Source organism: Chelonoidis abingdonii, chromosome 1, assembly GCF_003597395.2.
Source record: "Chelonoidis abingdonii isolate Lonesome George chromosome 1, CheloAbing_2.0, whole genome shotgun sequence".
NCBI classification, from domain to species: domain Eukaryota; kingdom Metazoa; phylum Chordata; order Testudines; family Testudinidae; genus Chelonoidis; species Chelonoidis abingdonii.
The window spans coordinates 353,786,182-353,799,631 of record NC_133769.1 but is presented as its reverse complement, the minus strand read 5'-3'; the positions used below and the strand labels follow the sequence as shown (position 1 = coordinate 353,799,631).

The window sequence follows — 13,450 nt, the reverse complement described above, 5'->3', positions numbered from 1 at the left end:
GTTGTTCGCTCTTGGGGCTAAGAGGGACCAGACGTACATCCAGGCTTTCCCAATCTTTCTGAATCAGTCTTTCATGTTTCAAAATAGTAAGTAATAGTCAAGCAAGGCGGATTAGTCTTATGTTTGTTTCCTCAACTTGTAAATGGTGTTTTTGCTGGAAGGATTTACACCTCTGTTTGCTGTAACTTTGAATCTCAGGCTGGGGGAGGGGGGCGGTCCCTCTAGTCTATATGAATCTGAGTACCCTGTAAAGCATTTTCCATTCTGATTTTACAGAGATAATTTTTACCTTTTCTTTCTTTAATTAAAAGGTTTCTTTTTAAGAACCTGATTGATTTTTCCTTGTTTTAAAATCCAAGGGATTGAGTCTGAACTCACCATGGATTGGTTTTAAAGCATTTCCATTAAAAAGCTTTTTTTTAAGAACCTTTCTTGAAAAGTTGATTTTTTTTCCTTTTTTAAAATCCCAAGGGAAATTGAGTCTTAAAACTCACCAGGGATTGGGTGGGGGGAAAGGAGGGGGGATGGTTAATTCCTCTTTGTTTTAAGATCCAAGGAGTTTGGATCTGTGTGAAGCTTCTCCAAAAAGGGGCAACCCAGGGGGGGGGAAGGTCTGGGGGGGGGGGGGGGGGAGGAGGGATGGTTAATTTTCTCCTTGTTTTAAGACCCAAGGGTTTGGGTCTTTGGGTTCCCAGGGAAGGTTTTCCCCCAGGGAAACTTCTGGCTGGTGGCAGCGTACCAGATTTAAGCTAGTAATTAAGGTTAAAAGTGATCATGCAGATCCCCACTTCTTGAACTCTAAAGTTCAAAGTGGGGACAAAACCTTGACAGCTGTACAAAAGCTATGACTTTTCAATATACTGTTTGGATTGCCCTTTTCTGTTTTCTTCCAACACATATTGTGTCCCAGCTCATGCAAACTAGACCCGAGATACTTGAATGATACCCAGCCACTGAAGGGTGGCAGGCAGCAGTGTCTCACACGCTATCCAAGTTCCAATACAACATCCATCACACTTGACAACTGTGTTTTAGGGAGACAGATTTTCAAAAGGGCTCAAAGCCAACATTTCCAAGTGTTCAGCACTTACAATTGGGACCAGATTTTCAAATAGAACTTTGCTTCCATTTAGTCACCTAAATAAGGGCCAGATTTTCAGACGTGCACAGCAGTCACTATTGGGACACTTCTGGCCCACATCTGGCCACTTATTTTGGTGCCAAAATTAGAGCTGAGCCTCAAGCGCAGAGAGGCTCAATACTAAACGTCAAGCTCAAACAAACCACACAGGGATATTTCAGCAAAAGGCAATTTTCAGCTCATATAATCATGGCAGATTTCCTCCTTGAAAGAAAAACAAAAGTAATGTGTGCAAAGCAGTGGCTTCTTCCTCCTCCAAACTCACTCCTTCCAGCTTATCAAAAATCAAGACATAAAGTTTAAAATAAGGCCTGGTCCTGTGGATAACAAAATCCACTTTCTTGCGTTCACCACTGAATGAGATCAATTACATACATCACATATATCATTCGTGATTCTCTATTCAAAAGAAAATAAGCTGTGCAAATCATTCTATCACTTTAAAGACATGTTTTATTTGAATGATTTATTTGACTAAAGGCAGTCAAATCATTCAAATAAAAACATTCATTCTGAGGCCACAGACCCCACTGTGAAATCCCACTCAGAGAATGATTTAAAGGCTATTCAGTCAAACATTTAACTCTTTATCTAGCAACCTACCATAGTGCCTGGGCTTCAAACATTCCACTTGGATTGCTTGTCAGATGTAAATCCCTTCACCTCTCTTGGTCGAGGTGAACGTGTGACTGTGTTACCTTTTACACGTTTCTCCTTTGCACCAAGAATTCTGACCTGCATTCACAAAACTGGGTCAAGACAGTTCAAATTTTCCAGTGAAAACAACTCTCAGTGGTATTTTCTGATAGATTTATGCAACTCCAGTTGTCAGCAGTTTCTTGCTCCTGATAGAGCAATAGACAGGCTGTATTAAGACCCCAGTACTTGGAATTCTACTTGGTAAGGAAATATTTCAACATTTCCACCACTAATCAGAGAGAAAACAAACATTTATACCAGGAGTAGGCAAGCTATGGCATGGGTGCCAAAAGCGGCACGCAAGCTGATTTTCAGAGGCACTCACACTGCCTGGGTCCTGGCGGCTCTGCCTTTTAATTTCATTTTAAATGAAGCTTCTTAAAACATTTTAAAAACCTTATTTACTTTACATACAACAATAGTTTAGTTATAGATTATAGACTTATAGAAAGAGACTTTCTAAAACATTAAAATGTATTACCAGCAAGCGAAACCTTTAATTAGAGTGAATAAATGAAGACTCGGCACACCACTTCTGAAAGTTTGCTTACCCCTGATTTATACTATAGCCACATCTACACCTCCAGATCTTTATAAGGAGATATTTATTGCCTCTCTAGAAGCACATGTAACCCACTTCAGGTCCACCTTCATGCCAATCCAAAAAGGGTCTAAGTTGTTACGTTTCCCCTACTACAGAGCATTGACGGTTCACGCTTTTAGCTTTGGAGGGCCCTAGTTCATCAGCCAAAATGACACTTGTCACACACATACTGGTTGAAAGCACATGGATTTCAATCTCGGGTTGAAAGAGAGAGTGCTCCATCACATTTAGTCACTCTCAGCAGCAATAAATGATGCTCTGTATACACAGCATCTCTGAGAACCAGGAGAGGGTGGAGGGAAGAGAAAGAAGAGCACATCCTGGAAGAAATGAAACTGAATTAATCTGAATACCGAAGTCTTGTAGCCCAAGAACAGAGAGTACAGTAAGAGATACTCTGGGTAGTCTTTCCTTGTGCAGATGATGCTACTCCTACATTCAGATCCCAACATGAGAAGAGGCTTTTGAACAGGCTTTCAAGTCAGTGCTGAAGAACAACACTCAGTGCAAGAAGCAGTCAGACAATCCTGTCAGACAACCAGAGTACTATGGGTCCATGACTTACTCTGCCCTTTCATGCCCTCCCAACACGTAAGGGGATGACAGTCAGGGAAAGTGGAGCCAATATTTAGAAGCTAGCAAAAGAAAACAGCAAGAGACATATGCAGATGCACATGACTAAGTAAGAAGCTGGGGCAAGAGTCTAAATGAGAGACTCTATAGTGAGGAGCAGACCACAGTGACGGTTCGAGTGTGGCCAGGAGGAGAAGGAAGCAGACTGGGTTAGGGTCAGTGGGGGATTGGGTTTGGCTGGGGAGTAGAAGGGAAGCAGACTGGGTTCGATCAGAGGGAATTGGGTTTGATAGGGAAGGGAAGCAGATCGGGTTCGATCAATGCAGATTCGAGTTTGGCTGGGGAGGTGAAGGGGAGGAGACCAGTTTTGGGTGTAGAGGAGGGGAGAGGGCACAATCTGGGTTTGGCTAGGGGGCAGTGGGTGGGGTGGAATTCAAAGAGCCGCAAGGTGAAATGAGCGCTCTCCTCTCCAGTACCTGGCATGCAGCAGTGGGCCAAGTGCAATAGCAACAGGGCAATGGGAGCATGTCGCCTGCTTTGCCTTCACGAGTCCATCATGTGCCCGGGCTGGGGAGTTGAATGCTGGGCTCTGCGCCGGCAGGGAGGTGTGGGACAGGCAGGACTGTGAGGCAGAGAGTGCGCAGCTCTCACGCCAAAGCATGGTCGGGAGGGTAGAAAGCTGGGTCGCAGGGAGGTGTGTTAAAGTGGCTTAGCTGTCCTTCCATGTGAGAGAGCCCTCAAAGCTGCCAGCTGCGGTATCCCTCCCTTCTCTCCCAGGGCCAGTTCCAGGGTTTTTGCTGCCCCAAGCAGTGGGGGGGGGGGAGCCACGATCGCAATCGGAGCAATTCACTGCTTTCTTATTCTTCCGCGGCATTTCTGAGGCAGGTCCTTCCTCCGAGAGGGATTGAGGGACCCACTGCCGAATTGCTGCCGAAGAGCCTGACCTGTTGCCCCTTCCCCTTGGCTGCCCCAAGCACCTGCTTGCTGATCTGGTGCCTGGAGCCGGCCCTGTTCTCTCCCCAGGGAGCAGAGCCTCTGTCTGGAAATCCTGCAGCCCATCCTCTGAACATGCCATGTGCAAGCCGGCCCTGGCCTGCACCACACTGACAGCACAGCTCAGCCCCAGCGGGGGTCTTAAACTTCCCGCCACAATCTGCTGCACTCTCCTTCTGGCTACTGTGAAATCTACAAGACAGAGGAGCTATTACTGTAATGTACCTACCAACACCGCCATATCTGTACAATTATTGATTCACAATCAAAAGGACTTCGCTGGCTTTCTAAATGGCAGGGGAGCAATTCACTGGGAGCGCGGTTCTCATCATATACATCCTCCCTACAGTATGGAATCTGCAGCCAGTATCTTGATTGGTGGCGGCGCCCCCAAATCTTGGCACCCTAGGCAGCCACCTAGTTTGCCTAGAGGTTGCACCGGCTCTGCCTGAGAGGACAGAGTCAGAGATCCTTAAACAGGATCAGAAGGAGACTTCCAAGCATATCGCATAGCCCCTCTCCTCCCTGCACTCCCTCCGTGTAACAAGCGCTTTCTGCTACCACTGCAGGAACTGGGCTGACAGGCTTTAAAGGGCAGCTCCCACAGATCTGGAACAACTCTTCTCCTCCACCCACTTCTCAGCACTGAGCTTGCCTACCACCATCACCACATTAGCAGCCTGGGTCAAGTGACCTTACAGGGAAGTTTCCATCTCCAAGGTAAATAAAGGCTGTCTCTTTGCCTTATCTACAAGAGGTCATCTCCCTTGCTTAAACAAAAATAGCCATCCTTGATACCGTAAAGGGCTAGAATGCCTCACCTCACAACTCCCCCACAGGGTAATAAAAACTGCTGTGTCTGTGTTCTCTACACAACTTCAAGTATATGAGGAAACCACAGAGACAGTCAGAATACCCAGAAATGTATTCAGTGGTATATGCAGTCAATCCCTGCGGAGCCACTGCTCCCAGTGGATTGCCTGACAAATCCATGCCATGCTCAGCCCCGACCTTCCAGCCCAGCTTGCTCAGGTGCAGTATCGCCTCTCATCTCTGAGATACTGCTGGAAGAGGGGTGATGCCAGATACGCCCCCAAGAGGGAACTCTGGTGCAGGACTAGTCCCATGGGGGATTGAGGGGGGGCATGGAGAAGCCAAAATCGGTGCTGTGAGTGAGTTATTGTGACCTGGTGCATGGAGGGGCATGCAACCCCACTCTCTTAATTTTGGCCCCACCGCCCTCCTGTCACAATGGATGGCTGGCAGGGCCAAATCTAAGTGGAGTGGGGCAGCCAACTCTGCTCTTCCTTGCTACTGTCAGTGGTATGCACAGTGCACAATGCACATACTGCTGCAGGTGCCACTGCAGTCAGGCTCTAAATAAACCTGTATTTACTATGGACACATTAACATAAAAGGCCTAACTAAATATTGCTGCACTCTTAGCTTTGGCAATAGTGTCTGTTACAGCTATCCCCCTGTTCCATTTTGTTTCTTACAGCTGTCCCCATACTCCATTTTGTTTTTGTTCTCCTCCTGTGGCCGCCCCTCCCTGGCTGTTAAGTTGTTTACCAGGGCCACTGCCCTTCTCAAAGGGAGGGCCCCTTAAGTTGTTTACCAAGAGCCATTGCCCTTCTCAAAGGGATGGCCACTTGTGCTCATGCTAAGTGGGGACCACTGCCTGTTCAAAGAGTTTAGTTCTGTTATCACCTTGTTAAACCTGGGCTTGGTGAGGGTAGGCAATGTCAGACTGCAAGACAGTATTGTGTTTTTAAGATCTGCATGAGTCATAGGCTCATGTGCTTTTGAGTCACCTATCTGCACAGGACTCTGCCAGCAACATGTCTCTGTGCTCACCTACGAGTTTTTTCCCTGTGCCTCTCTCCTGTGGCAGAGGGAGCCTATCAAAAGTACTGGCGGGAAACTGCCTGAGTTTGCCTTTAAAACAGACATTTTTGAAACAAAATCAGAAAAGGTTCCTGCATTGCTGCCTGCTGGTCTGATCAGCCCAGGGGTTTCTGGGGGGTCCTTTTCTCCGCTCTCGTTTTTATTTTGAGCGTACCCCCGTTTTTGAAAAAAAACCCACGAAGAACAATTGCTGCCTGAGAGATCTCCTGATTATTGAGACCGTACACTAGCCTTCTGATGTTTTGCTGCTTTACCTTTGCTGCTTCCTTTGGGGAATGGTAAGAATCCCTCTGTGAAACTTCTATACTTTTATTTTATTATTTAGCTGCTGGCTCTGTCTCCCCAGCACACAGACTCAAGCTAAACTTGGTCTGTGTCTTAAAACCTCTCCTAAACTCCGCGGCAGCTTTGCTGCTAAAATAAGTTTGTGCGCTTGCTAGCTCTGCTTCTGTGGGCTTTGCCTCGGGCTCTCTGCTTGCAGCTGTATCCACTGCTGCAGCCACCATCCTGGGGGGGCTGCCTTGAACTTGTTATCTGGCACATACACTCTGCCCTCTGTAACTTCCCCATAGCATAGGTGCACCATAGTTTTTGTTTTTTAGTTTAATAAGTCATAGTTGTTAAGATTATAGAGCTTGTAAGTTTCACCTGCCTTGTAGAGTTTGCTTTGTTGCTCCCTATAGATTGTAAGTTGTAGTTTCACCTGCTTGTTATAGTTTGTTGTTTGCCTACGTATAGTTGCTAAGATAGTTTAAAAAGTTTGGTTGCTTACTGAATTGTGATTGTTAAAGCTGCTTGTCCATTTTATATAGTTGGATGGTTAGATAGGATAGGTAAGTTTCTGCTTTGAATTTGTCTGTTTTTTCCGTGTCCCGCCTCTGTCCTGAAACTTTCCACGTGTGTTTTTCCCCTGCTTCCAAGGTTCCCCTCTGTTTTTTTTATGCTTCTCCGTATGTCTCTTCTGTTATAAACCCTTTGCTGCTTTTTTCCGTATGCTGCTATTTCCCCGAAACTTTTTTTTTTTATTCTTTGTTTTTTTTTTTTTTTTCTATCTCCCTGCTTATTTATTTTTTTTTTTTTTTTGACTTCTGCTGCCCTCCCCCTGCGGTATGCATCACTTCCGTCTTCCAACCCTTGCTGCTTCTCCCCCTGTTTAACTTTGTCCAATCCCCTGTGTGCATTTCTGTCTCTTGGTATCGCTGTTGCTTAAACCTCTCTCTAGCCCTTTCTTTACACTTCTCCGCTGCTCGTACCCGGTATGAAAGTCTCTGACTCGTTGTCTTACCCGCTGGGCTTCAGAGTCTCTAGCGCTTGCAGCTGCACTCTCTCTCATCAAGTTGCCACTAATCATTCACTCCCCTCCCCACCTGTTTCTTAACCCAGCCTTTAGGTACACTCTTGCTATCACAGCCTCACAAATTAAGTCAGTAATTTTCTACATTTTGCATAAGATTTCACTTATCACCATATTGTAATTATCCGCACTGATTATACTTTGTATTTTACATTATACCATTGTTGTGTACATTGCATATGTATGCCATTGTTTACATTGTATATAAGTATTGCTACCACTTAATACATTCTATCTAGATTGTATGACCATTTATTATAGAGCTACCATTTTATTTTGATTTCTTTTGGTACGTTTTGCATTTCACACTGTATCTAGAATTGTTTCCTATATAAAGTTGAGTTGCTTATTGACTGTACTGTATCCCATTGTGCTGAACCCCACTTACTGTACCCCACTGTTAGAACTCCCTACACTGTTCAATAAGAAGAACCCCCCCCATCATTGTCTATTGTAAACACCCTATACACCCCATCCCATCTATTCCTTTGTTAAATTCCCACCACTTCCTTTTTCCTTTAATAAAGAAATTAATTGGCACCCCACCTGTGTGATAATTGCTCCCCAAGATCCCATATACCTGCAGGCAGGGACAACAGAAGACAGAGACCCACTAGAGGGCTCCTGAACTATTTAAAAGGAATACTACCTTATTTCTATACACAACAAAAACTAACAAAGCGGTACCTTCAGCAGTCCAGAGGCATGAAGATGGGTTCACAAAGCCAATCTATGGAGGAAAGGCACTCCACCTTCCTGACCGCCACCTACACACATCTTAAAATAGCCTCTTACTTGCCACCATACTGATTGGTCCTCCTCCCATTCCATAACCTGAACACAGTAACATGGAAGTCAACCACACTTGTCACCTGTAAACTGCTAGAGTCATCACCTGTAACAAATCCACCAGAACATCAACACCTCTAACTAAGGAGCCTACCATCTTTCTTTTCTCTTCCCAGTCCCAACAGAAAGTAATAATCACTAGTAATGTGACTATATTCATCAACCTAACAAGTATTGGGGAAGTTTTACAAACCCTTTAAAGCTCTTACCACTCATTTTAAAACAGAAACTACATCTTTCATCTCTTAGCATACAGATTATATGGGATTCTTTTGGGAGGACAAAAAAAATAAGCTAACTCCCTCATACAGATGAGCAGCTTTTGCATTGCTAGTGAATCCATCTCCATATTTTTTAAATGACTGACACGTATCACAAAGAACGCAGCGAGAAAGACATGGACAGCAACAAGTGCTGCCGCAATAAAGATTTGAACTGTGGCAAACAAATTCTTCCTTTATGCAAAAGTTTACATGGAACTTGCCACCAGGCTTAGGATGAGAAGCAAGACAGTACTTCATCAATGGTTATACAGTTACAATACTTATTGTACCTCAGGAGCAAAGACAGAGAAAGTTTGTCATGCCAAAACAACGCCAGAACTTTTTTGGAACATTTCATCCCCTTCTATATAAAAGGGAAGGTTTGCTTGTCAATATCCATTTTCCCCCAGGCTCTTACAACTCTAGTACAAAGCTGTGTCGGCAAAGCAATAAGCTGTTACTCTACAATATCCACCAAGCTTTAAAGTCCTGACACAAAACAATTAAACTTCACTGAAGCATTTCAAATAGCAACTTGCCCATTGGACAAATAATCTTTCTCCAGGACTATGGGACAAGTGATCTCACCTGTTTTAAGACCAAAGCCATAATGAATATTCATCTTACCTTCAAAGGAGAGATATGTGATTGCAGGACGTATCCATGGATATTTTCTATCTGAGATAAGTTCTTTTCTGACACATGAACAAGTTCTGGTCCTCTCACTTCATGGGTTAAACGAGGTAAGGTATGATCATGAAGGGCATCCTCATCTTGATAGCGATACTTCTAGGATAAAAAACAAGAATAATAAACAGCTGTGAAAACACCACACATGTATTAATATCATTATAGATCACTAGTCACTATTAGCTCCCTAACCTCCACCCAATCAGTAACCCAGGAGAAACAACCTGTTTCCAAGCAGTTCATCAAAAGAGAGGCAGATTTGGTAGTAGACACATTGATGCACTAGACTTTTACCTTCAGAGATTTGGGGTGAAATCCCCCAAAAGGGAAAGAGAAACATGTTGATCTTATCCTAGTCTCTAGTTGACATTGGCCCACATCCCAAAACCTTCCAAATAATATTACATTAAACTTCTGTTACATTTTCCATCAGAAGATCTGAAAATGCTTTAGAAACATGAGGTAGGCTCACAACAGACTTTATGGGCAGGAAATTGGGGTGGTGTGTAACTAGTCTCCATATTACAGATGGGAAAACCATGGGACAGAAGGGTTAAAGTCAGACAAACATTGTAAAGTATGGCCAGACTATTTGGCACTATTTTCTTTCAGTCAGGGCTTAGGGGAGAGCTACAGGGCTTCTTGAAATCTTTGGCACAAAGTGGATGGATGTGGTGCTACTGTGAAATTTTGCTTTCAGGTATGAGATCAGTAATTCTGTAACATGCAAAATCAAATTTTAAGCAAATTTATAAGTACTCGGACCTACTGGCCTTCTCACCAAGTTAGAGGTTAGAACAGAAAAATAACCATGTCATAATTTCACAAGAGTTTTGGCACTGGAGGAAGAGTTTGTTGAAAATCTGTTCTCTCTATTTCCCATTTGGAATTCAAGGCTTGCTTTTATTTTAAAATTGTGATATACAGTAGTAAAGTTATCTTAATTCATGAAGACATTAAAAATCAGATGTGATGAACCGCCCCCACAATCCACTGAAAGGTGAGTTCAGATGTGTGCTGTTGGTGTACACACTGTTCCAAAAGTTTACAGTTCATAAACTCTCATTCTGGCATAAGAGAAGGGCTCTGCATACACCAATTATTTACAAAATACACAATGGGCAAGAATTCGTCTCTGTTCCCTCTGTGGTGTATGTCTGCAACACTTTATGCATACACACATTTTCCATATACTGCAAGTATGGAATATACACAGTAACTGGCATCAAGCAGATCATTTTGGCAGAAAGCCACCAATCTAATAGACAGTATTCCAACCAGTGCCATAAGTCTTGGCACACAGATAACAAACCCCAAGCAATCCATTACCCTCTACTAATTCTAATGCACTCCTTTTAAGGAAAGTGTCCAGCCACACTGATGCCATAAATATAATGAGCAATTTGTTTAAACAAAACTTTGAGAAATAGCTGCATAATGCAAGAGTCATCTCATCTCCCTTGCTACAATAGCTCACAGACTGGACAACTGCATCTCCATCAGTGTCAAAGCAAGACGTCCATGGAGAAGCCATGACTGGGTCACAAACCATCTCTTAAGTCTCCTCCTTAGCATGGCATTGCTTCAGAGCCTGCATCAACTATCTATGCACTACTTGATCCAGTTCAAGGTTCTGGTTCTGACTTCTGAAACCGTCAAAGCACAAATCCAAATTATTTCCATGACCAGTGTTTCTCAAACTGGGGTTGCCGCTTGTGTAGGGAAAGCCCCTGGCAGGCCAGGCCAGGCCAGTTTACCTGCCCCGTCCGCAGGTCTGGCCAGTCACAGCTCCCACTGGCTGCGGTTCGCCGCTGCAGGCCAATGGGAGCTGCTGGAAGTGGCAGCCAGTATGTCCCTTGGCCCGTGGTGCTTCCAGCAGCCCCCACTGGCCCAGAGCAGCAAACCGCAGCCAGTGGGAGCCACAATCAGCCAGACCTGCGGACGGGGCAGATAAACAAACAGGCCCGGCCCATCAGGGACTTTCCCTACACAAGCGGCGATCCCTGTTTGAGAAACACTGTCCATGACACACTCTCTTTTCAGGGAAGCCCCTGCACCTTGAGAAATATGATCAAACAGGTACTCAGACACTATAGTAATGGGTGTCATAAAAATATAGACAGATCAGGCACAGCATGCTTATTGGAACCCAGGAACTCTCAGAGTAGAGATTGAAGTTTTGTCCTAATTTATTGCTCTGAGAAAACACTGGAGCTGGAGCTGTTCTTTTGACCAAAAAATTTTCCACTCAAAGTGTGTTTATTAAAATTTTCTGTGGGGAAAAACCTGCTGATCCAGTCTACATTTTGCAATTGCTCAATTAGTTGAATCAAAATGATTCAATTTGTTTCAGAATACTGCATTGTTCCATTTTGGTCAAGTGTCACTTTGCCATTTAGACATTTCCAACTGGAAACGTTTTTTCACAAAAGTTTTCCATATTCTAAATTTTTGTTCCCTTTTTAGAACAGCAAGGGACTTTTGAAGTGTAAAAATTTTCAATCAAAGAAAGGTTCCTTTCTTTGAACAGCTGGCAATTAGTATGCTGCACTCAAACATGTCAACTATAGGTTGGGGATGAGCTGTTGTGCCAGGCAGCAGAAACATGTGTACTGCAATGATGCTGGCTACTGCAATGTAGCTGAAAAAAACAAAACCAAAAACTGGTCCTAGGCAGTGTAGGCAGCATGATCTCGGAGTCAGTAGACCAGAGTTCTTTTCCTGGTTCTGTCACTGACTTACTTCATGATCTTGGGAAAGTCACTTTTGCACGAAGAAGTGGGGAGGATATTTACCATCCTTTATTGCGTGTTCTTCATCCATAGATCTTGGAGCACTAAGTACACTGCTACCTCGATGTAACACCACCCGATAAAACATGAATTTGGATATAACGAAGTAAAGTAGTGCTCCGGGGGTGGGGTGGGGCCGTGCACTCCGGTGGATCAAAGCAAGTTCAGTAGAACACAGTTTCACCTATAACGCGGTAAGATTTTTTGGCTCCCAAGGACAGCATTATATCGAGGTAGAGGTGTAATAGGTAATAGTAGCACTTATTATTATTGAGCCTTATGTGGAGCTCACAAGTAGTATAAAAAATCTTCACAATTTTTATCAGTTTCTGCAGAGAAGTTGTTCTATCTCTGTGGCTCTCAAACTTTTTTACTGGTGACCCCTTTGACATAGCAAGTGTCTGAGTGCAACCCCCCCCCCCTATAAATTAAAAACACTTTTAAATATATTTAACACCATTATAAATGCTGGAGGCAAAGCGGAAATTGGGGTGGAGGTTGGCAGCTCACAACCCCTCATGTAATAACCTCATGACTCCCTGAGGGGTCCGACCTCCAGTTTGAGAACCTCGTTCTATCCCATGATTTTAGTTACTGCATTATTTAACAGAAACACATGGTTGATAGTTTATAAGATATTTACAACAAAGCACTCATCTAACATTAAAATCCCACACCACAAATTAAAAGTAATCTCGATCACTATCGAAAGCTATCCATTTTCATTGAAATCCTAAATTAAAGAGGAAAAAGCTCAGGTGAAATTAGCTAAAGTTGCTATTTCTTTAACAATTTGTATTTTTAATACATTCTTAGTCTATGTTATTCAAGTATATCATCAAACTTTTTAAAATGTAGTCCTGTTATAAAGTTACATTAGACCTTGTAACAGGGGCCTGGACTCCACTTCCATCTTCTTCCTTGCAGAAACTGTAGGGACTCTATGCGGTGTGTTCTCAGTTAAATATTTAAATTCCCCTTCAACAGTATCACCACAGTACCCTGTGTCCCCAACTATTTACAATATTTGCCAAGCTTTAGGCCCTCTGACCAGCACCCAATGGTCACAGAGATCGCTCTACTCAGAGGCCTCTATATGACTAGACTCAACTAGCTCTGTTCCTCCCTCTCCCTGCTGCATTTCCTTCCTTTGCCTTTTTTCAGCCCCGGGCTGATGGGGGCCAGTTGAGTTCCTATCTGACCCAGCCCACCACTCTGATCAGATAATTATCCCAATCAGCTTCTACTGAGCCACTAATAAGCATGTGAGTGACCAGACTGCAGGCTCACCTACTCACTCCCTGCACACAGTCAGACCTAAACAAAATACCAAGACTAATTAAGGAAAATAAATGGAGGATAAAACTTTCAAAAGCAACTAAGGCCTGGTCTACAATACGCGTTTAAACTGATTTTAGCAGCGTTAAACCGATTTAACGCTGTACCCGTCCACACTAGAATGCTCTTTATATCGATATAAAGGGCTCTTCAAATCGTTTTCTGTACTCCTCCCCAACGAGAGGAGTAGTGCTAAAATCGGTATTACCGTATCGGATTAGGGTTAGTGTGGCCGGAAATCGACAG

General features: G+C 43.7%; 1 protein-coding gene across 11 annotated transcripts in view; it reads right to left on the bottom strand.

Annotated features, from left to right (window-relative positions):
* DLG2 (discs large MAGUK scaffold protein 2) overlaps positions 1 to 13,450 on the bottom strand; it is a 1,558,615-nt gene that overhangs the window by 841,604 nt on the left and 703,561 nt on the right. For all 11 annotated transcript variants that reach the window (XM_075061772.1, XM_075061757.1, XM_075061758.1 and 8 more), the window contains one exon: positions 9,012 to 9,173. In XM_075061772.1, the coding sequence (XP_074917873.1) occupies positions 9,012 to 9,173 (162 nt within the window). The remainder of the gene's footprint in view (positions 1 to 9,011; positions 9,174 to 13,450) is intronic.